Genomic DNA, 24,188 nt, shown 5'->3' with positions numbered 1-24,188 from the left:
TTAAAATGTTAGAAGGTCCGACTTATATCCCCCACATGTAGTTCGGGATTTTGATTGATCTACTTGATCTATCCATGTGCAAACCTCATTAGAAGTGGTGTCCGCGGCAACCAAATCGCTCAACTTAGGACTCGTTCAGTTGGGGATTTGTTGAACCCTCACTCGCCAGGTGTAATCATTGTAATGTTAACTGTAGATGTGTCAGAGCCCCCCCCCCGTTTTAAATCAGTCCAGACATACAACCTGGTCATTTCTCCGTTGACGAAGATATGAAATTATTGTTTACTAGACCACATGAACTCACATTTACTTTTCCTTTACGGTCTTTTAATCCAGGCTTCACTTTGGAGGACATTCATTCTTATTAATATTCTCTGCCCATCTTTCCCGGCACATCTATTAATTCGAAGACATTAAGATCGTTGTTATAGCAGTTCTTTGCGTTCACGCCGTTGGAGACTACATTAATCAGCCTCCAGAAAAGTTTATTAAAACAGCCATCTTGTTGAACTACATGTACATAAGCCTGCAAATGCATAATATTTAATAATAGGCCTGATGATAAAAAAATACTTTTTCAGAGAAAACGTAGGCCTGAATGTCCATCGAAAATGCATGTCTTCCCAAGGACTGGTAAGCCTAATTCACTGAGTTCCAAGATTTATTTCCCTGTTACTTGTGCGTCCACATCACCACCATTAATGAAAACCCCCATCCCCTTACACAATCCCTCCCACACCCCAGTGGGAATCCAGTGTCAACCCACTAACCCAGCCTTCTTCTGAGAAGAGAAATGAGAAACACAAATATGAAATGGATCCACCGCTAGTTTATTCGTGTTAACTCAGTTGACAATATGAACAAAAAAACATTCTGCACATTTCAAACATAGGAAAAGGCCCCTATTGCACCTATATAGCGTTTCACTGATGAGTCAACGAACTTTATTAATATCATGTAAGACGTTAAAAATACATGCTAGACAATAGAACCTGAACGTTGACCCCTGTAGGCACGCATCCGGAGACCTTCCATAAAAAAGATAATGTGTAACAATTTTATAACTTGTGTTTTTTATGTCCGATTACTTCTCAAAGAAATCACCTCAAAAAAGAAATTTTGTAAAATTCTACAGCGAAAACTGGAAAACTACTTGACCTGAAAAAGAAATATCCTCCCAAACTTTGACCTCTCATAAACAGTTTCGAAATTATATTAAAGTCTTACGAACTATCACCAATACTTTGTTGAAAACAAAACTAATCTTTTCACAAGTAAAACGTTTGGCAACGGGAAAAATTTCCCCACTCAGCTGTATTTGGGTATAGGAGGGGTCTTGGGCTCATGCATGGATACGTGTCTTTTTGATCTTTAATTTTTAAAGCAATAATGTGGATTTGTCATTCATTTATTCTTTCCACGATCATGATTATATACTTTCATTATGCTTGTGTGCGTTTCGTTGATAAAATAAATGTATTTCTGATGATAAAGTTGATTACCTATATTACATAGTCATGGTACTTATGACCATATCTCTAGATTCTGTTTGAGTTGTTTATTTCTGTTCTAATTTTTAAGTGTTCTAATTTTTAAGTGTTTAAATTAATTACATGTATTATTAAGTCATTATAACGATATAATGACAAATTCATAGGCTACGGATGCCCATCTCTTCGTGGTCAATCTACAGTAGTGGGCTACCTAATATCGAACAATATTTCTCTGCAAACTGGCATCAAATGTAATGGAAATTGTCATCGTTTGGTCCAGGAGAGTCTCGACAGTGTGATGCAATTTTATTTTACAGATTTCCGTGGGAATCCTGACAGAGGTAGGTACAGGAAGCTTAAGGGTGGTGTCAACAGACGGAATTACCTGCAAATGCTCAGCCCGCTTGAAATGAATAAACATGCGTTGACTACATTCAGGGAACTAATGGACCTATTTCCTGATAGGTTTGTTCACCAACCACACCAATACTATCAATGTTGGAATAATTGTTACGATTATAGTAATTGTAACTACTAATCTTGATCAATCATGGGCAGTGTCACACAAATACTTTCCAAGTCAAACCTTGCGTGTATTGAACGTTCAACAAGGTTTCAAACGCTGGGCGTACATCTTCTTGTAATAGGGCATGGAGGCATCGACGCAGCGGAGAATGTCCGCTGAGAGCGACTCACGATCCGGTAGAGCGCTCGGCCTTAGGAAGCACGTGCTAGCGAAGGCATTCTTGTAATACTGCCCGATCTGGTTTCCTCTCAATTGCGTCGTGGAGATGAACCATGAACGAGACACTGCATCCCCTGCCTCCCAGTTCAAGAGCCGCTCCTGGAAGGGCATCCCAATGGCGGTGAAAAGCGCCGACAGGACGCCCCGAGGATCTTGCTGAAGGTCATCGGCGTCGATGATGATTGCCTCTTGCTTTTGCTCTTTCCGTATGTGGTCGGACAGGTCAGACGCGTCCCGAAACATACTGTATGTCGGGAACCGCTTCACTTCATCCAGACTGAAATCATGGGATGCCCTCTCAGTTAAACGGATCATCTCCTTCATAGACGGGAAGACTCTAAGCGGGTGGCGGATGAGGAACACATGTCGGTAGTCACGTGGGAGAAATTCCAACTTGTCTCCGATAATAACTGCAGAGGCAATGTCTTTGCAGAAGACAAAACGCTTTCCAACATGATCTGCTTCGAGTTGCTCTCTTGCCCACTCGTAAGTGCACTCGGATGCTTCAAACCCACCTTTAACTGAAGTCAATTCAGCGGCTTCTTTTTCATAGTTCGCTAGCCCGACTTCCTCGACAGCATCTAGAACCTCTGGCACGAACCTTTGGGGCCCCAGCAGATAAGCGCAAAAGTACGGCTCAAAGATAACCAGACTGTCCTCTACAAAGCTCAGACATTTCGTCAATACGGTGGACAGAGATCGAGGGACTGCCCAGACAAGAAGACGAACCTGCGAGGCTCCCGCATGTTTGTGATGATTCCCAGACATATCTGTAAACAGAGACATGTTTTAAATTTTTTGACTTGGATAAAAGTAGGAAAACTTTTCCTGCAAAGTTATTGTGGCATTACATCCCCTGTGAAGTAGTAAAATGGAGGAACATTAACACTTCTTTATTAACGGAAAGTACATATTCACGAGTAAAATAGTGACGTCATACGAAATTGAACAGCAGTGTGACCATTGCTCTGTGTACAGTCATGTACCAAATGTTTCTAAAATATGTTTCTTTATGTTACAGCCAGTTTCATGGCATTCCTGCTGGTCACGGATGTTGTAACTATTCGTATAACTCATGCACCTTCACCAAATGTGACAAACTGCGGGTAGGATGATCATGCCAGAGCTCCATCACTCTGGAGGGGCGTATCACTGCTGTATCCCTCCAGCTCCCACCCACGCCCAAGGGTTTACCGTTGCTCAAATCAAGACCGTGCCGCCTCAAGACTTCCATTTCCTGCCAGGAACCCAAGATCCGCTGGTAACTGGACTGAGTCGCTACGGCCCCTCGACACTGCCATATATGTCATGGATACCGGTATCCCTTTTGTAAATTTGAACCCTGTTTGTGGTGGCAGACGTTTCTCTCCAAGTCTTTTTTCTAATTTGTCGATGTTGCCACCAGAGCTGTATATCTGCCTTCAGCAGAAGCACCCCCCCTCATCAGTTGAAAAGAGCCGCGTTGGCAGTGTGTTTTGTTTTGTTGATAGCGAGCGGTGCGACCGTGACGAGTACATCTCTATAGTAGTCCGTGACCCAACGAAGTGAAGTTCGGTAACAATTAAAGACGCCTCCGTTGCTAAGAAAATAGCGCCTTCTCTTGGTCCAGCTCGAGGCTAACAGTGAGAGTGACGCCAACTTCACACTTTAGAACCAAAACGACTGTTTATGTGCGCAGTAGCACACTTGTCAATGTGCATTGACGTATAATCCACTATTTTCGTTCTGACAATTGAGACACTCATGTCGCAACTCTCCCTATAAACAGATCTAGTTCCCACACAAAGCATTCCTCGCCAGAAGAGCTATTGTAAAAAAAAGAGTCCTTGCAAATTCACCACCAGCAATGTTTTGAAGATATATTAGTGTGTACTATTGTTCAAACAAGCTTGTGTTAAAAACAATTATAAAGTGATACCTACTCCAAGAAAATGTAGAAAAGTATAAGACATGAAAAAATTTTATTGTTCACGAAGCTATGGAGACGCTCGATTTCTGCCGTGACATCACGTTATGCGGTTCACTAAGTTGGAATCAATAATATTGAAATTTTTCCCTTTTACTGCTGAAAAGGAGATGGGTGTCAAGTCATCGTAACATGCAAATAAACATAGTGTTTTTCTTTATAATGAAGTTGGGAAAATCTACTGGCAGGCTATTATATGGTTCCTTAAAAAAAAGCATCAAATTAGTGGACATGTTCAACGGCCCGCAAAGCTGTGTAAATCGCCAAAACACAACACATACTCAAGGGGAAAAGCACATGTGCGGCTCACATTACGCGGAGATATCCTGCTTACAATTTCATACCTCAACTTCTCAAGCGAATCCACGGATTTCTTCCAATAATAATGGCGAAATCAGACCCAAGGCCAGAATTCCAACGTCCGCAGGAAACTTCTCTTCGTAGCATTTCTGCACTGTGACCTGAGTTAGAACACCTGACGCGATATCTTTACTTCAGTGTAGGGTCGGAGGTCCATGGTCCACGGTCATCAATGCCGTACGTGGTCATGAGGTTTAAGCTCATAATAAGCTGACATGAGAACTTTTCACTAATAAATTTATAACTATGCAAGAATACGCCCACTTAACCTTCAGATTCTGACCTTTCAGCAGACATGCACTTGGCGCACCAAGCTCGTTGATGGAGAGGAAACCATCGCGCCCATTCACCTATCCCGCGCCGTTACGTAGTACAGTGCAGAGTAATAGGTTTTGCGGAAGTCAGTTCCCGCTTGTGTGTATGTATCTGCCGTCCAAAACTGTGATAGAAGCACACTTCCCAGATCTGAAGCACGTAGGCTAGCTTATACTCCCAGACTCGCTTATTGTCGATCTGGAGGCAGCCAAAAACCCGGTCAGCCGAAATCAAATCGGTCCGCAAGTGCAAGAACTCTAAATCAATTTGGAAGCCTTGAAGGCACGACTCCTGTCTTTGAAACCTTTCATTTACATTGCCTTCTTCTGCCACATGATCCATGAGGTCTCCTACTGTGCTTGTAGGTACATATACATGTACATGTTGTTCGGTTTTAGCCCACGTTTAGGAGTTTCTTTCTGCAGGAATGTGTCCTTTATGTTGTTGACAGCGGATGAAGGCAGGTTGATATCGACTACAACGAGTAGGCCCTATGAGTAGTTCTGCTTGAACCAATTAATGTTTTTTCCGTGTTTTGTCCAATCGTCTTGGAACAACCTAGAGAGTCTTCCAGAGAGCGAAACAGACATCATCAATCTGTAGCAGGGTGTTTGGTATGAAGTGAAGCCTGAAAATCAAAGTTGACCACCGACTGATTGAGGGCTTTGATGTTGATTTTGAGACAGAGTTGCTGTCGGAACGTTATACTCAAAATTCCATTCTTCTTCACAGTTCCGACCAACCGATGTTCATCACGGCAGCTATCACTACGCCTGGTGACTGCACGTCTATCCATCACACACTCCTGGTCTCTATTTCTTGTTATAACATGTGATTTGCCAATGGCGTGAGCGTGATGGATGTCACCACAAACCTTTGTGACAACCTTTCACAAGAAAAAGGGTACAGTGCATGGTGATGACTAAGTCATGCTCAATGTATGTGGTATTTTGTAACAGGAGTCCATTCGAAGGCATCTCAACCATCCTATCAAATGCTATCGTAGACCACAGGTCTTTATCTGACTGGGGCACTGCATCCAAGTACCGTCACCATCTCGTTTGCGGTGACATGCAGCTTGTGTATGCAGTATATCATGGGGTTCTGTGTAGGCTTCTTACATCATTGTTTGCGTCCAGCGTGGATGCGAGAGGCAAATGACTGTAACATACTTGTAGTGACCTTTGGCCATTAACGTTCACTCCAACAAACGAACTTTATGCTAATTGGCCTCCCGACATGTGTGTTTTCTTCGCGTGTATCGCTGAACTGCCCTCATTTTTCTCGGACTTTTATCCAGCCTACTCCGAGCACCTCTCGGAGACAACCGCGCAGCGACAATATTTCACTGACTATTCTCGAAAAGAGACTTTTTCTCACGTGCTCCCATAGTGTACCGGGCAACTGGCTCCAAAGTAAACGGTGGAGTCGCCTCTTTTGACCGCTCCCAGTGCTTGGACATGTGTTCGCGGATATAGCTGACCACGCCGAGCAGAGCTCTTACGTTGGCCCCTTCAAGAATGGAGCTATGGTGAGCGCTAATAGCCATTTATATTTTATGTTGGTACTTCATCTCTATAAGTACAAACATACTGCTCAGCACGAGCAAACTTCAGCCTAGTCTTGGTTTCAAGACGTTAGTGCTTGATAGCGGACACCGTGCATAGTGCCCCACAACGACTCACAATTAGACTGTGCGCCATTGAGAGTAAGTAAAAACTAATAGTGCGAGGGCGCTCTTCAACAGAAATAAAACAACTATCGATCTCTGACGTCCTGGACCAAGACTAACTTCAGCCGTGCAACCTCAGGAAAGCAGCCTGGTGTGAGGAAAACTCCATGGATACAGCCATTTGTACGGATGGGCTTAATTCGAATGTCCCTGAATTCGGAATATTTCCCCCCTACAGCGTAATTAAGTGGGAATTTTGGCCAAATAAAAGGGTCCAACTTCAAGGGGTGATTGGATATTTTAGAATACAAATTTGAAAATGGCCAGATGTCAGCTTAATGATACTTCTTTACTGCAAACAGCTAGATCACAGCATGAGATTAAAAAATAGAAAGGTTTACCTCATGCACAACATGTCTCTCAACATACATGTAATTTTTTCATGCATATAGTGTGTGTGATTTTTCAATCATAATTCGCATCAACTCAAATGTGAACAATCTTAACTTTACAAACCATTTACCTTTGGTACTGAATCAACTCGCTGTACTATAGAGAGGCACCAGCTAAGATGCTATCATAAGATAGGCGGCTGTTAACTTTTAACAGGAACCGTGATATGAGCTTTACATCAAATGTTTCATCAAGCACAATACAATTCATGAAATATTATATCACATTTATCCACATTACATTATTCACACTCAATTACATAGCAAGTATAGGCATTTTTCCTGTCTCTCTTAAAAAAGAAGACCAAATAATTCGCCAAGATTTTTTTTGTTTATTTTTGTCTTTTCGTTTGTAATGGCAAAATAGGCGAGATTTGGACACATTGTTTCCAGCCCATTACTCTACGAACTAGCAACTACAACTAATATTATACTAAAGTCGCAGAAACTTTTAAATGAGATGAAATCTGCCATAAAAGATGTATTAAACGTATCAAACGCAGAATGTAATTTGTAGTATTTTAAACAATTTGCCATTGGATATACCTGACCATTTACACTAGAAAGTTGTGTGTATAAAGGTCATCATTATGAACCAATATGAATAATGCAAGAGATCAAGCTTATTATTTACTTAAGATTGAAAAGCAAACCTTTAATATTGCCCTTTTTTTGTTCACAGAGTTGTTGGATATCGAATATCGAAAACTGTACCCTTGTTTGAGCTCATCTGATTATTGAAGTTTTTATTTTAACAAACAAAAAGACTTGAAGATCCTTCCTTTGAAAATTATGCCGTACATTGTGAAGATAATATTCAACAGAGTTAATTAGAGTAGTTTTCATCTGAAAAGAACAAAACTTTGAACACAAGACAACTTTCGAAATTAAAGTACATATTATATTATTTGCTCCTCTCACATGTACTTGTCAGAAGTTACGTTGTAAATAAGGATAATCAAAAACGTTCTTAAGGAATCACTACTCTGGGCTAGAAAAGGGGCTGGGATGAACTTCTTGTTTTTTTAGCTCAATTGAATAAGTAAAGCACACTTACAGTCATAGGGACTACCATTCTTGAGCCATTTTGTATAGCGAATATCCTCTTCGCAACTATTTGTACATATAGACCGCAATGTGTATTCCAAATTTTAGACAGGTTTCAAACGCTGGGCGTACATCTTCTCGTAATAGGGCATAGAGGCATCGACGCAGCGGAGAATATCCGCTGAGAGCGACTCACGATCCGGTAGTGCACTGGGTCTCAGGAAGCACGTGCTTGCGAAGGCGTTCTTGTAATAATGCCCAAACTTATTTCCTCTCAATTGCGTCTGGGAGATTATCCATGAGCGGGACACGGCATCCCCTGCCTCCCAGCTGAGGAGCTGCTCTTGGAAGGGCATCCCAATGGCGGTGAAGAGCGCTGATAGGACACCCCTAGGATCTTGCTGAAGGTCATCGGCGTCGATGATAATTGCTTCTTGTTTGTACTCTTTCCGTATGTGGTCGAATAGATCAGACATGTCCCGATACATGCCGTCCGTCGGATACCGCTTTAGCTCCTCCAAACTGAAATCGTCGGACGCCTTCATGGTTACACGGAGCATACTCTTCATAGACGGGAAGACTTTTAGGGGATGGCGGATGAGAAACACGTGTTGATAGCCACGTGGGAGGAACTTCAGCTTGTCTCCAGTGATAACTGCTGAGGCGAAGTCTTTACAGAAGACGAACCGTTTTTCGCCATGGTCTTCTTCGAGTCGCTCCTTCACCCATTGGTATGTGCACTCGGATGCTTCAAATCCCCCCTCAACTGAAGTCACCGCAGCGGCGTTTCTTTCGTAGTTCGCAATCCGAGCTTCCTCGTCAGCATCTGGAACCTCTGGCACGAACCTCTGGGGCCCATGCAGATAAGCGCAAAAGTACGGCTCAAAGAAAATCAGACTGTCTTCCACAAAGCTCAGACATTTCGTTAGTATGGTGGACAAAGATCGAAGGCCTGTCCAGACAAAAAGGCGAACCTGCGAGTCTCCCGCACGTTTTGAATGGTCACCAGACATACCTGTTATAAGAAAACATATATCGGTAATGCGGTTTTGTGACTTGCATACATGAAAAAAAAATCTGTGACTTTCCATCTCCTTTTGAAGCAGTAAAATTGAAAAACATTAACGTTTTGGCTTGTTTGCTTAGAGAAACCTCCACATTTAAGATCCAAACTGTGAGGTCTTGCAAAGCAGAACAGTAGTTTCTCCATATCTACTACACTTTTCTAGATTCGGCCAAAAACTCCCTGGTTACTGGTCAGGGGTGAGCTCAAAATGTAGTGCGGCGACGCAGGTTTTTGAGCTCCTTTTTGCTCGCTGCGGGTTTGAAAGCTGTTAATTGAACGTCGTTAAAGTCTGGTTTTGCATCTGGTTTCGGTGTGTTAATTTTTCCCGTCGCACACAATCATGTATGCCCCGAGTTTGTCAGCTGTTGATCAAACGTGAGGGTCGGTTTTGCATCAGTGGCGGAGGAGGAGACTGGAAGATTGGGGAATTACCGTAGCCTCTTGTGAGTTATATTTGAATAAAATATGGTTAACCGACTTCTTTAAATTCACGTGAACATGACAATTTGAATTCGTCATTCTAAAAACACTGTTCTTGTATCTCATGATTCGGGGCAAACTTCTGTGTCCTTCCTCCATGGTTACATAAGAGAAGCCTCACACAAACAACTATTTTCAATGGATAAGAAGGGCACAAGGGAACCAGTCCATCCCAGAGAGGGTGTCCTCTATGCAAAAGCTTGCCCGGAATCACGAGGCATAGCAACAGTGTCTTAAGTCTGGCGAATTCAAACTGTTATGTTTGTGTGCAATAAGATAACACGGTGTACCAGATTTTGTTCAAATTCAAACTCATAAAAGGCTTATTAGGGGAATGTTTGATCCACATATTGTACACATCAGTGACACAATGGGGTGAACATGTGTGTATTTTATGTTCATTATGGCCGTGGCCTGGGACCTACATGTAATGTTCCTCGCGAGCAATTCTGTTATCTCAGGAGGATACGACCTACTTCGCTTGCTGCATTATTTTCCGGCGTCTCTTTTTAAGATTTTCCAAATGATTTAAAAACGTCAACGAAACGTAAGACATCAAGGTGCAGACAGTCGCTTAAGATACGCTATGTAAAGTCTTTTCTGCTAAAAATGAAAAAAAAAATGTTTTGAAAAAAACCTTTTGGAAGGAAGTATCGCCCTGAGGCGAAATTGATACTCTATCTAGTTTGATATATGGTCAGTTTTTCTGTTGACAATTGAGGATTCATATGTTAGTGAGGATGGGCAATATTAGTGAAAGGGACATGGTTGTATGCCCGTCATGCCAGCGTGCGTGATTGTACGTAGGCCTTCTCTGGCGATCCACCGACAGTCGGCAAAGTTGAGCCCGGCTCCAAGTTTCCCGTCTATCTGCGGCTATGGCTGCCTAAGTCACGATAAACCTTTTTAATATCTCCACATCACAGCATATCGCTGGGACTGATCAGCCATGCTCTCTGCTTTTTTTTGAAGTCTCCAGGGAAACCAGGCGTGACGTTGACTAACGATGTGCATCGCGACGGTGCGTGTGTGCTGCTGCCAAAATTTTAAAAAATGACTGGCCCCTCTTATTTTATTGTTTAAAAGTATTTAAGGCTCTAGATATGCACATCACACAAAACCAAATTTTTCTTGTTCCCGGGCGTACAGTTGAGAAATTTTAAGGAATGATCGACTTAACAACACAAACCGCAAAGAGGTATATAGAGGATACTCGATCGCACCCCCTTCTAAAACACATTAAAATTATGTAGACACAGGATTCCCATCAATCCAGAGATCAATTTTATTGAATAAAAACATTTCTTCATGCATAGTGACAAACGTCAGCACGCAGTCACATTATGTTATTTTTTGACAGAGTAAACAAAGTTTGGCAGTTTCTTTATGATTCAATGGAATTGCCATTTTGCTGGAGATACTGTATAAATTAACTCTGTTAAACTTTGCAACGACGTTTGGACCATTTGGCCATTGGACCGTCCAAACACAAATCACCACTCCAAAACCAGCTCTTAATGGGCTGCACGTCAGTATGTCTCAGTATAGACCTTTTTCACCCACGTGAAGAAATTATAAACAATACCACCACTTGTGGACGGCGTTGGCCTCGTTGGTCGCATATATTCCTACGGGCAGCTTCAACCAACTGCAAACGCACGTGCGAGCCCTGCATGATTGACTAGTTTATCTTGAATAGGTAGATTACCATTGCAACACTATACTCATTACCATCACAACACATCATAGGTCCAACACGATCTTGACATCACTGGAAAGAGGTCTATAGGAGTGAAACAGTTTGTATCAACACACCACACACAATCTTTGAGTCGTTCATGTCTTGGTTTAGGATTGGACAGGGCACTTTACACTCGCTATGCAAAAGTGGGTAAAACCTAGAAATAAAAGGTACTCTACCTGTTCAGGTTGTATCGCATATAGCTTTGTACAATGTGTACGAACTAGACCGAAGTTTTCTTCCATTTCTGCGCACATTTTAGGGCGGTTACACTCTCCGTATACACCGTGTAGCTTTATAATTGTTATTCGGGTGCCACACAATTAGCACGCCCAAGCCTGAACTCTTTAGCGAAAAAGGACACTCGCATCTGCATGCTTGATCCCGCTCCAAAACTGCGCTCTACTCTGATTGGCTCATGTCTTCCTGCAAATTCTGTCCATTAAAGACGTAAGGATTGGTATCCGCTCAGCTCATTATTATGAGTTTATGCAAATTAGGTACTGCTTTTGCATGTACGAATATCGTGTCTTCTCAAAGCCCAGCAAACTATTTTTTTTTCAATTCTTAGAAAATGTTGTCTTCAACGTTGGCACGGGGGACGCTAATTTGATATCGCCAGACAAGGTACTCCTTGTCAAAAGAGTTTGCAATCAAGGCCATCAACAATATTCTGGAGAAATACTGGCCAATTAAAATTGTCCAAAAAAGCTAACATAACTTTAGAATAAAGTGGAACTTTCTCCAAGAAAGTGTAGAAAAGTGCGATATATAATTATTATACTGAACAATACTATCGATATAGGCCTACTCCTTTTCAGCCTTAAATTGCATCACACTTTGGCTTACGAATTTGATGAACTTAACAAAATCCCATTTTTTTCTTGTTTACAATTACAAAGAATGTGGAAACTCAACGTAACATGTACATAAAAGTAGAGCTGTGCATCATGTAATCAGGATATAGAAATAATATTACAGGGTTTCTATAAAATAACAGAAGCATTAATTTGGGTGACGCATTCAGCCAGCCACAAATTGATGTCAATTGTGAAACACTGTTAACACGCACAGCGCCGTCGTACCCTACATTACGTGGATTTCTTTAGTGCGGATCTCCACACTAGGCCAAGCCTGCACATGCTTGATAGTAAAGTACATGTCCATCTGATGCAGTATCCCGTTTATAGTTTCTTACCTGAATTGAATTTACGTGTTCTTTCCAAAAAATAATGGATAAATCAGGTCCAAAGCCAGAAACCAACGGCCACAGCCAACTTCTGTTTGCACTGACCCAAGTCAGAACACTTGATAGTTCAGTGTCACGGCGGAGGTCTAAGGTTCACAGTCGTCGATGCCATGATCGTCTAGCTTTGAGTTCGTGATAAGCTGCCAGGAGAAACTTTAAGTGATCAGTGTCTAATATGGCTACGTGAAATGACGCCTAGTTTGGATTTTGATCTCTCACCACGCAAACAGTGTGCCACGTCATCGCAATGTTCATGACGAAGAGGAAAACATGGCGCTCAACTTCCGATCCCTCGCTATGACCCCATGGAGTTGAGCACAACAAGCCATACATGATGCATGAGGTAAAATGTCACAACACAAAATCCATACCTTTCGCATTGTGTACGTGCATGACCTATGTCTGCATGTGTTCAATAAATGTCAGGTCCAATGTACACGTACAATAATTTAACGTACTATGTTACGGTGTACTATTTACAACACACATTTCTGCCTTTGCCTGGGCGACGTAACTACACAACGCGACGACACGACGGCTTCTTGCCCTGATGTTTGTACACGCACGACGTGTCTCGGCGTACGTCGCGTTCTGCTGTCGCTCGTTGCGTTTTGCTGTCTTACGTCCTTTCCTTGTTGCTTTTTTTTTTCTAAACCTCACTCGTTCCGTCGCCGTCGCGTCGCACCGTCGTGTTTCGCGTCGTATGTTACCAAACAATGCCAAAAAAACGTCAACCAAATAATGTTTTAGCTTTTCCTTCTCTATATAATTCTGATCTTTCTAATATATTCCTTTGTAAATCCACTCTAAGATTCATTACATCAATTATTATTACGTGCTTGCTTTCTGATGAAAAATTTTGTACATGGCCAAACAGAGTTGAAGAAAAGACACCGTCACCGTGGGGTGTATTCGAAACCCCGTTGTCGTGTTAGACGAACACGAGAACGGGGTTTCGAACGGGGAGAATCAACACGCGGATCGTTCGCGAACTAGATTCTCACTTCCCACTTTCTGGGGAGTAGGCTGAGAACACCAAGAACAAAGATGGAGGATATGGGCACATATTGTAACTTAATGTTGGTTTTGTTATATAAAATAGAAAACACTCACAAAGGAAAATAAAACCCAGGGCATGTACTCATGGCTATCGGAGAGAATTTACCCTGACCATTTAATATGGATGGTGAGGGATTTGATTTGATGGTAAATATCATGCCATCTTTTCATTTGGTGTCAAAATGGCGACTGCTATCTTGACCCTCAGCGCAACTGCACTCCTTTTGCACTTCGGCATTCGTAATCAATGACCCAAGAACACTGTTTGCGATTCCCACGAGAATGGGGTTTCGAATACGCTCATGATGTCTTCAGTTCACGGACTAATATCATTTAAAGTGTGGTGCCAATGAAGTTAACGAGGAAGACTGCACTGAAGGAAGACTGAACACGAAATATTCTGAGGGTAATAATATAGTGCAGGCTGGCTGATAACTTCCAAAACCCGTGCAAATCGTCTGGAGGAGTGGGAGTACTACTTGGAAATTGCCGGGATGGACCACAGAGATTGAACTCAATCACAACATAACAGCCGTAAATCCTAAATTACCATGTTTGTGTACCTTGGAAGTATATCGAGATCTGAGCATGACGATCACTGTATCAGCCAGGTCACATGCACATTAGTTGTCGAGATTCCTCACACTGGGGAATCCCCAAAACATTAAACAGATAGCGCACCGGTGTGGTGCTGCACAGTATAGGCGGCTCCAAAATAGATACGGTTATGGTGTTGCAGAAAGTACTGATCCCTCACACCAAGAAGGGGTAAATTTCTTTTTTAGGATGCAATTTACACGCTTGGAAAAACTTGGTTGAATTAAATATTGATTGCCCCAGTCTTGAAGAACATCTTAGAAGTCTCAACCATCAACAGTTCCCTAAGCATCATGCGCATCATACCCTCTTTTGTTTATTAACAAAACAATGGATGTGGATAGCCTCCATATTTATGATATGGGCTATATAGATTGTCCAGGCCTCACATCTGTACAGCAGGGCGGAGATACAGACAGCCTTATGAAATCTTGGTAGAGATGGTAATGTCTCGGTTGAAAACACTTGGCACCACGGGATAACCTAAAGGCGATACAGGCTTGCCGTATCCTATGTTGGAAAGGCTACCGAGGTAGAGGAAGTTGTGGACTTGGCTAACGTCTTCAGACCCCTCATGAAAGGATGTACCAAGAGATTGGTCTCCAGAGGCCACACACTGGTGTCGTAATTCTCTCGACTGATGACGAGCCTGGTGCTGGTGTAGGTGTTAGCCAGGGTATCGAGGATCCTTTGGAGGCCCGCTGCTGAATGGCTGACAAAAGCAGCCCCATCAGCACGTTGGAGGTCCTAAACGGTCTTGTACCTAATGTCTTGGCAAGCATACATCGCGCAGGTAGAACAGGCTGTCGCAAAGCCGGCATCGAAATGTAATACATACAGTGTCCTATAAATGGAGCCAATGTCAGGAAATTAGATGAGACACACCTGCCTGGTCCAGGTTGATGTTGAAAAGGACCGGTGCGATGACACAGCCCTGTTTTACACCAACTTTGACTTAGGAGGGCTTGAACACCATCAGACCCCCAACCACGACGGACGAACATCCCTGTGTGGAACTCCTGAAAGACCTTGATGAACCTTGGGGGACAGCCCGCACTTGGCGAGGATAGTCCAAAGAAGGCTCCATTCGACTGTTTCAAATGCCTTGGTGAGGTCAACGAAGGTAAAGTAGAAGTCACAGTGCTGCTCCCTGCACTTCACTTGTGACTAACAATCCACAAAGATAATTTCTGTGGTGCACCTGTCCCTACGGAAGCCGCACTGTGGTTCAGGAACGGCAACACTGGAGACGGGAGAAAAGAGACGGGACAGCATGACCGAGCTAAAATCTTCCTAGTAATGGCCCGTAGAGAGATGCTACGACAGAGTTCCCTCAGCTGAACTTGTCCCCTTTCCTCTTCTATACAGTAACGGTAATAGTGACGTAGCCACTGACCAGATGGGGGAACGCAGTACAGTCAACCGTTCTTTTAATTCACTTCATGCGGGACGGAATCAAGAATTAAGCTTAAGGTAGCGGGTCCTGATTCAAAGCCCGCACGGGCTTGCCGGGGCTCATTTTCCGGTCATCCACTGCAGAAGAAAGTGTAGCTAGACTCAGACTCAGTCAAGTATGGTCAGGTAGGCGTCTTTCGCACAGGGCCACTATGGCTGTGTTGTACCGGCGAAGAATCTGCGATACGATGGGTGTCCGGCGCTGAAGGTTATTAGGGGTGTTTGTATAGTGTACTACAGACGAGAAAAAGCGTCGCGCCGTACTGCCGCCCTGATACGACGGCACGACATTAGGACGCGACAGCACGACGGCAGGACGTGACAGCCTCACCCACACTGTATAAAACCCTTACAATGACACACGACGCAACGCTGTGACGACAAGACGTGGTATCAAGACGGCACGATATGACAGTATCAAGAGCAAACAACACGGCACGGTGCGACGGCATGCTGCAACGACACGACGGCACGAATCCACGCATTAAACACAGCATAAAAGTCATAAGAAAAGAGGGGACGGCACTAAGCGACGGAACAACGCAACGGACTCGTCGTATAACGTCGCGTCTAGCTGTTGAGGGACGGCACGACGCAACGCAATTTTGTCGTCTATAGAGCACCATTGTGTCGGCATACTGTTGGGGGGGGGTAAAGGGGAACCACAAAGTCTCACTCAAGTATGAGCGACATGCGCATCGCATCGTACAATGGGAGACTTTGAGACGCTTGGTGGTGACAAGCATACCAGTCCTTTTTACCAGTTCTGAGCATTCATGCGTTGTTTTGAGTATGCGCGATAGTTCTGAGCACGAGCAATACCTTGAAAAAGGTCTGCTTCCACCAGCGTCTCAAAAGTCTCCCATTTGGATGAAAAACAAACATTTCACACACTTAGGAGCTCCGTAGTGACCCAATGAGCAGGCACTTGAAATTGCGATTAAAAACATTAACTTTTGGCTGATTAACTTTCCCCATAGGTTCATGCATCAAATGCAAAGCATCTGCATGATCAATGGGAAGATTATTTTGTCAAGGATGAAATGCAGCCAAGGGTATGGGTTACACGAGTTCCATGAGGAGTGAACCAGAACAATGATGTTTTGGATATTCAGGACAAATTGTTATTATGTCAATATGGGCGATTCATAATAGCCAATTACAATGCGCGAAACATTTCCACCAAAGGCACGTTGGGTCGACAGATCTTGGCCTTGGTGATTGGCCAACGAGTTACAAACTCTTGGAGGCGCGCTATTATGAATAGCCCGCACTGGTAAAAACTAGTGCTTCTGCGTGGCGTTGCGGGAAAAAACACCACGATTTTGAAAACGTTAAAATCTTATCCAAGCAATTGACAGTATCAGATTTGATATTTAAATCGACAGAACTGAAAATGAAGGATTGTTCATGAGGAGTAAGAAAACAGCAGTTGTTGATGCATCCTGTGTGCCTGTACATCGAATCAGGGCGTCAAACTGGACATTCGGAGGGGTTCTTCGTGTGTTGGAAGAGTATAGTTTGAAAATAAAGCGACCTCTGGAGACAAGGTTGCAGAGGTACAAGTTTACAAGCTGTTGCACAGTCGTATCGAGTATGAGGTCTGGCTGGATACAAGTTCAGTTGCTGCGACGAAAGAGGTGTTCATAGAGTGCTTTTGGCTTCGCTAACCAGCATATTGGCTTGAAGACTCGGTAATAAAGGCACTCAACACCTTTGGACACAAATCAGACAGATAGCGATAAGACCAGACGGTAAGAGTGCACTGTAAATCATTACCGTAATAGGTACAAGTGCAGTGTTGTAGGCCTGTTGTATTTCCAAGTAGCACTCGACTGCAATTTAGAAATTATTGAATGATCTACATGTATTGTGACTTTTAGATACAGCACCGTTGTTGTAGTCGAATCTAACAGCAAAATGCCCATCCTGAACCCAAACAAACGTTAGTTTATTTCTTCTCCTGATTTTAATTCCTAGCATATAAACTGGACTTGCATCCGAGTGAGCAGGTAATATGAAACGCCCTGACAGCTCAGAGTGTAAAGTGCTATTCAGACACTGCATTATTAGTTAGCAATGGTATATTTATTATAGTATCTCACTTAAAGAACATAAGATTATATCAGTATCTCTCGTGAAGAGCTTAAAACAGCTCGTATATAACTGCTGTTTGGAATGATCAGTTGGGCAAAGCAGGAATTTTCAGAGAATATTAATAACACTGATCGAAGAATCAATCAACCATCTCAATAAACATCACAACCAAAATCACAGAAGTGCACAACCAGTGAAAACTGTTAATTTTTCACTTTGACTGTATTTGAAGAATACTGCAACGCTGAATTTTCCCCCTTGGGTCAATAAAGACTGTTGCTTGCACAAGTGTTCGCTGTCAACGAATTACTAATGGGCACTACAGTAGGCGTTTTGCAATTGAGTACAGAAAAAAATGTAACACTGGTAAGTCACGTTGTAGCATTTTCGACCAAAGGGGACATGAGACATTAGAAAGACATTTTAATGTTTCCATAAATTTCATGCTCTGGATAGAGGCAAAAAACTACAATACTTCGCAAAATGACGGATCGATAGGTCGTGGTCCAAAACATAAAATAACAAGATTCATTGGGATAGGATGAGGGAAACGTGGGTCAGGGGTTATAAAAATTTGAAAAATTAAGTTGCGTACAACCCAATGGGAATACTTAATGAACCATCAGTATTGTTTAGGGAATACACAGCTGCATGTCACCTGTCCTACAATAGGGCAAAACTTAAAGAAAGATCTGTACGATGGCACCCTGTCACTATCATTGGCGTGTTAAGATTTGTGTATACGAATGACAACCCTTTGTGGTAAACCATCAGGTGCGGGGAAGCCTTATGCATAAAGGGAATACGTGAACATATATGCTTGGCAGGTCTTAAACATGGGTCCCGCGGCTCAGGGAGAATGGACGCGACTAATGCCCCAACCGCAGGCCGAGGACATAATCAGCGTTCATTCTCCTGAGCCGGTCTTAAACTATGAATTAAGACCGACCAAGCACATATCCCATTCATAATTACCTTTTTAATCAGAATGTCAAAAGAAGTCAAAATATGAAAGATATCCAGGGAATTTGTTCAAAAATTTTACTTTCAGTTTCCTGAACAAATGTTACTGAAAGTCAATTCTAATTTGCCTAAAAGACAAAACTAATGCCACCAAAATAATGGGCAGTGTTATTCTGCCAGACGTGTGATTTTACTAAAGTGTCACTCAACTAGGAAAACGATTTGTACAAAAGGGAATAATAGGCAAAACGATGAACGAATACTCACTGGGGTTAAATGCAAAATGCACTGTAGTAGAAACTTTGATTGGAAAATGCCCTAAAGATTTCAGAGATTTTAATCTCTCGATATCCAGTTCTTATTGGTGTTGTTTTCGGCAAACACCTTTTTCGTACGAGAGTAAGTACCCTTGTGTTGGTACCCAACATACTGATATTGGGAAACAACCAACATTTCTTTTGGCATTACACTATTTTTATTGATCCGTGCTGCATTTTAATATATTCTGAAACCTCGCTTTCTTTGGATAATGCTTTTCAGAAACGAATCATGGATTGGACGCGACTGTGCACAACGCTTGCAGTCATTTTGCAATCCTTCAGCACTGTTTTCTTAATATGTAAGTCTCTAATTGGTTGTCATTTCTGACCAACCCCATTTTTTTCTGTTCAAACAAACACTTTACACGACGCCAACGCTGTCTGCAACGTTAGACCGAGAAACAATCAAAAGAGAAAGGACACTCTTACCAAGTTTGTGGTTTAATGCGGACAATAATATTCAGAATCACAGCAAATGATTTTTTCGAGCAACAGCTGTAACGTGTACCTGTACCTACAGAGGGGCATATAAAAAGGTATTCGTCGGATTAGATGAAAGTTTAATCCAATCCCTGCGCACAAAGCCAAAATCAGAAGCCTATCCATCCGATGGTTATCTTCATGTTCATGACTCGATTTAATTACAAAAGTAACAAAATAAACAACACTGTGAAAACCTAAACGTAAATTTCTAACTAGACAAGACAGGACAGCCCAGGCCATTTTACTTTTTTGAGGAGGGCCATAAATAAGTATTCTTTACTGTGGTATTCGTGTAGATAAAGAGTGACTTTCCTGCAGTCTACAAGGGCCTGACGCAGTCGGAGAATTTTGGTATTCGTGTGGCAAAATAGAAATTAATGTTCAATTGCATTATTACTTATGGAAACGTATTGCCGCCACACACATATTTCATGTATGTACGTCACCGTTTCATACGTACGTGATAGTTTTTACGTCACGAGCAAGTTCCACTATGGGCCTGTTTGTTTCATGCAGATCCGGATTGGGATCAGTGATCCAAGAGCTGGTTCGCGCTATCCATTAGGTGGGTTCTGGTGTCATTGAACCAGTGACAGATCACTAATCGCGATGCGGATGTGAGTGAGTCAAAAAGGCCTATGGCTAGTGGAACTTGTTTGTGACGTGAAAGTATCAGGTACATATATACGTGAAAACAATCACGTAGGCCTACGTACGTAAAATTAGTACGTGGAAAAAATTCATATTCGTGACGGTAATACGTTTCCGTAGTTACCAACTGCATGTGTATTTAGAAAGACGGCAGTTGAGCGGGTGCTGTTAAGGCAGAAAACACTCAGTGCCACGTCGAACTTTGGTACACATTACCCACGATGTTCCAAACAATGCCCGGACACAGTCACTCTAGGGCCCATTGTGGGCCCATCTGTCGTGCCGCTCGGTGGTATATCAGCTCAAGAAATACTCCACTCCGCCCGTAAAAGACTTTCACGTTAATCACTGAATGATATTAATGGTTTTGCCAGATTACTGCTATGGGAGTGTTCCCAAGATGCTCTCTGATCACCACATTAAAGATAAGGAGGCAAAACAGGAACACCTCCAGATGACTGATGAGCCAAAACTTGGGATGACTCCCGCTCTTCCGTCTTCCAAGACGGCTGATAACAACCGAGGGAAGATTTCCGGCTGCACCTTGGCCGACATTAGGAAGAGACCTGGCGTCATGCTGCTAGTCAACACAAACACTGGCTACATGGACATGACACTGAACTTGTTGGAGAGCGTCAAGAGGACTGGAGTCTGCGTGAACACAACCATCGTTGCCGAGGAGGAGAAGGCGTATCAGACTATGCTGAGCCATGCCCAAGGTGACCCGGCTATAAAAGTGGTCAAAACAGACCAAGGCCTAGGGGAAGCGGACCCCGGAAAGCTCGTGCTTTTCAATCGTGAACACATGCGTCTCGTGAACAGACGTCACAGGTATATTCTGTCCCTGCTGGAGAAGGGCTATGAAGTTTTCTTCACTGACGTGGACACCTTTTGGTTTCGGGATCCGTTCTCGTATTTCCAGGGAAAATTTGATATGGCCTTTGTGGATGAGCGCTCCCCTTACCCAACCAGACTACGTCGAAAATCCTTGCACTGTCCTAGTTTGGGCTATTTTTGGCCGACAAACAGGACGCTCCAGTTTGTCAGGAAATGGATCCAGATCTTGGTGGTTCCGAAAAACCAGATATCTGACCAGGGGGTGCTCAACCGTATGATGCACGCCAATATACCAGTTCATGTTGTTGTCAGACAGCTTCCCGTCAAGTATTTCCCGCATGCCTTGGTGTTTTACAATCCGGACTGGCGGCAGGAAAACAAAGACCCGATCATAATGTACAACATGGGCATCAAAGGACACGACGCGAAAGCTGAGAAATTTAAAGAAAATAACATGTGGCTTATAAACACCACAAGTGGGACGGGTTAGTGAACATATCTCAGTCGAGAAGACTTCGTCTGCATGGGTAGTTTAAGAATAAAAGCTAAAGTAACTTAAAGAACACCATGAGTTGTGTATTACAAAATGTCCATTGCTTATCCGGGCGGCGATGTGTCTGCGGCTCCTGAGAGTAGGCCTACTGGCTCATATGAAGCTAATGAGTCAGTTGGCCATTGTGTTTGTTTTGGGGAGGGGGTATCTAGGTAGGCCTACGTTTGCATTTAGGTTATATAGGTACGTTCGTTTTCTCTTTGAATCGTTTGGTTTATTATTCGAGATCATCCATTGAACATCAGCGGACTCTTGTGATGCAGGCTTACGTCTGAATCCTTTCTTTTACTCTTCAGGTTGGTGTGATTAACAAGAGCTTTGTTTTTATTGTCACAGAAATGGCCTTCCTGATCCAGTTATCCAGTTGATGTTACAATAATGTATCATTCAGTATTTTTAGATAACAATCTTTTAGAAAATAACTACTGATTGAAGTTAAGCCTTCCAAAACGGCTTGGAACGAACAGATACGTTACCGAAAGTCCACTTCAAGAAATTCATATTTTTAAATAAGAATTTAGGGATATTTAATTAGATATGAATTTCATTGGTACATATTGTTACAGGCAGACTGAATTAAGAGATTTCGTTGATTCTGTTTGACAACAAAACCATCATTTTGATATTGGAACAGATACGTTACCAAGCTGATCAGACAGGTTACCATATTATCGTAAGATATTCCATGTAAAACAACAACCATAATGCATGGTCCCATGTTATCAAGTTTTCGTGAAATTACATCTACCTACCTCTTTAAAAATCTTTATCTACAGCAAGTCCCATATTTTACTTTTAAAAATTATCTAATGCTATTCACCATAACTTCGAGTGATATTCGGCAGAACTTCAGCACAAAATATACAATCGTTCTCGGAAATCATGTTCACTATGTTAAGTCTTTCTGTCGTTTCGAAAAGAAAATGGTAACGTATCTGGTTGTGAAATTGGCGACGTGCTCTGAAAGCAATAAGGACAAATAAATGTGCCAATCTTTTCCAATTTGTTGCTTATATTTAGGGCATACTGTGGGATAAAAATGAAATAAGCTAATCACTGGTATGCACACATGACAGACGCATAGAATATTCATGAAACGCACTTTGGCTGGCGACACAGGAAACCCGCCATTTCTAAGATTTCTCTTGATTTATAGACCGTCTTCAGTTACCACAGGGGTTTTTGAAACAAAACTCAGCCACGAAGAAAATTCATATAAAGCATTATCAAACATACTCCATACTTCTAAAACAAAACACGAGCGACACAAAAAGGACACATTTGAACGCTTTAGCGTAGAATGCGCCTTATGAGTGACGATGTTACATATAAAATTTCAACGAATATGTTCTAAATCATTTGCACTTTTGGCTTTAAGTATCTCTCTTCGGTATTCCCTCTGCTGTAACGTTTAAATTGGTTTTAAACTTGGAAATCCTAAGCCTGTCTTTTAGATTATCAATTCGTAAACCCTAAATTTTAAATTCATGCATCGTATCCTTTATATTTTCAAATTGTAAACCCTAACCCTTTCTTTTAAATGTTGAAATTATAAAGCCTTACCCTATCCTTTAAATTCGAATTCGTAAACCCTAACCATATCATGTAAATTTGGAATCCGTCAACCCTAATCCTGTATTTACGTTTTGAACTTGTAAACTTTCACCCTATTTTTTAGATTTTGAATTCGTCAACACTAACCCTATCCTTCAAATTTTAGAATCCGTCAACCCTAATCCTATCTTTACATTTTGAATTCGTAAACCCTAACCCAATGCTTTAAATTTTGAATTCGTAAATCCTAGCCTATCACTTAAATTTTGAGTTTGTTTACCCTAACCCTATCCTTTCAATTTTGAATTTAGAAATCCTCAGCCCTATTCTTTATTATTTGAGATAGTAAACCCCAACCCTAGAATTAAAATGTTCATCTTGTAAGCCAAATTTGAACTTAAACCTAATCATTACCCTAACCCTATCCTTTAAAACTTGAATTCGTAAACCCTAACCCTATCCTTTGAATTTTGAAGTTAACCCTAACCATAACCCTGACCCCTAACTCTATTCTTTCAAATTTGAACTTAACCCTAACAATAACCCTAACCTTATCCTTTAAAATTTGAATATGTGAACCCTAACCCTATCCTTTGAATTTTGAATATAACCTGAACCCTAACCCTAACCATATGGTTTAAATGTTGAGTTCCACAAACGTAACCCTATCCTTCAAATGTTGAATTTCTTAAAACGAAACCTGTGCTTTCAATTTTGTTTCTCGAAACCCTAACCCTATCCTTTGAATTTTGAATTTAACCATAACCTTAACCCTAACCCCTAACTCTATTCTTTCAAATTTGAACTTAACCCTAAAGATAACCCTGACCCCATCCTTTGAAAATTGGAATTCGTAAACCCTAACCCTATCCTTTAAATTTTGAATTCAACCCTAACCCTATTCCCAAGCCCTATTCTTTCAAATTTGAACTTAAACCTAATCAAAACCCTAACCGTATCCTTTAAAATTTGAATTCGTAAACCCTAACCCTATCCTTTGAATTTTGAATATAACCTGAACCCTAACCCTAAC

The 24,188-nt window shown here is 42.0% G+C and overlaps 3 protein-coding genes across 3 annotated transcripts; 1 reads left to right on the top strand and 2 right to left on the bottom strand.

Annotated features, from left to right (window-relative positions):
* Positions 1 to 809: 809 nt before the first annotated feature.
* Positions 810 to 6,515, bottom strand: LOC110988656 (uncharacterized). The gene is made up of 2 exons (XM_022252394.2): positions 4,549 to 6,515; positions 810 to 3,008 (listed from the first exon to the last, which is right to left on the bottom strand). Exon 2 carries the CDS (start codon positions 3,004 to 3,006, stop codon positions 2,098 to 2,100), a length of 909 nt encoding a protein of 302 aa, XP_022108086.1. The 5' UTR covers positions 3,007 to 3,008; positions 4,549 to 6,515; the 3' UTR covers positions 810 to 2,097.
* A 366-nt stretch (positions 6,516 to 6,881) lies between these two features.
* On the bottom strand, positions 6,882 to 12,982 carry LOC110988673 (uncharacterized). Its single transcript, XM_022252422.2, has 2 exons — positions 12,536 to 12,982; positions 6,882 to 9,065 (listed from the first exon to the last, which is right to left on the bottom strand). The coding sequence occupies exon 2, from the start codon at positions 9,061 to 9,063 to the stop codon at positions 8,155 to 8,157; it is 909 nt and encodes a 302-aa protein (XP_022108114.1). The 5' UTR covers positions 9,064 to 9,065; positions 12,536 to 12,982; the 3' UTR covers positions 6,882 to 8,154.
* A 4,114-nt stretch (positions 12,983 to 17,096) lies between these two features.
* LOC110988668 (uncharacterized) lies at positions 17,097 to 23,735 on the top strand. The gene is made up of 3 exons (XM_022252416.2): positions 17,097 to 17,451; positions 19,298 to 19,376; positions 20,586 to 23,735. Exons 2-3 carry the CDS (start codon positions 19,307 to 19,309, stop codon positions 21,536 to 21,538), a joined length of 1,023 nt encoding a protein of 340 aa, XP_022108108.2. The 5' UTR covers positions 17,097 to 17,451; positions 19,298 to 19,306; the 3' UTR covers positions 21,539 to 23,735.
* Positions 23,736 to 24,188: the final 453 nt, after the last annotated feature.

Source organism: Acanthaster planci, linkage group LG06 (assembly GCF_054643075.1).
Source record: "Acanthaster planci isolate LZ-2023a linkage group LG06, COTS_SCS, whole genome shotgun sequence".
NCBI classification, from domain to species: domain Eukaryota; kingdom Metazoa; phylum Echinodermata; class Asteroidea; order Valvatida; family Acanthasteridae; genus Acanthaster; species Acanthaster planci.
Note: the sequence above shows the minus strand (reverse complement) of the source record. Positions and strands in the feature narration are given on the sequence as shown.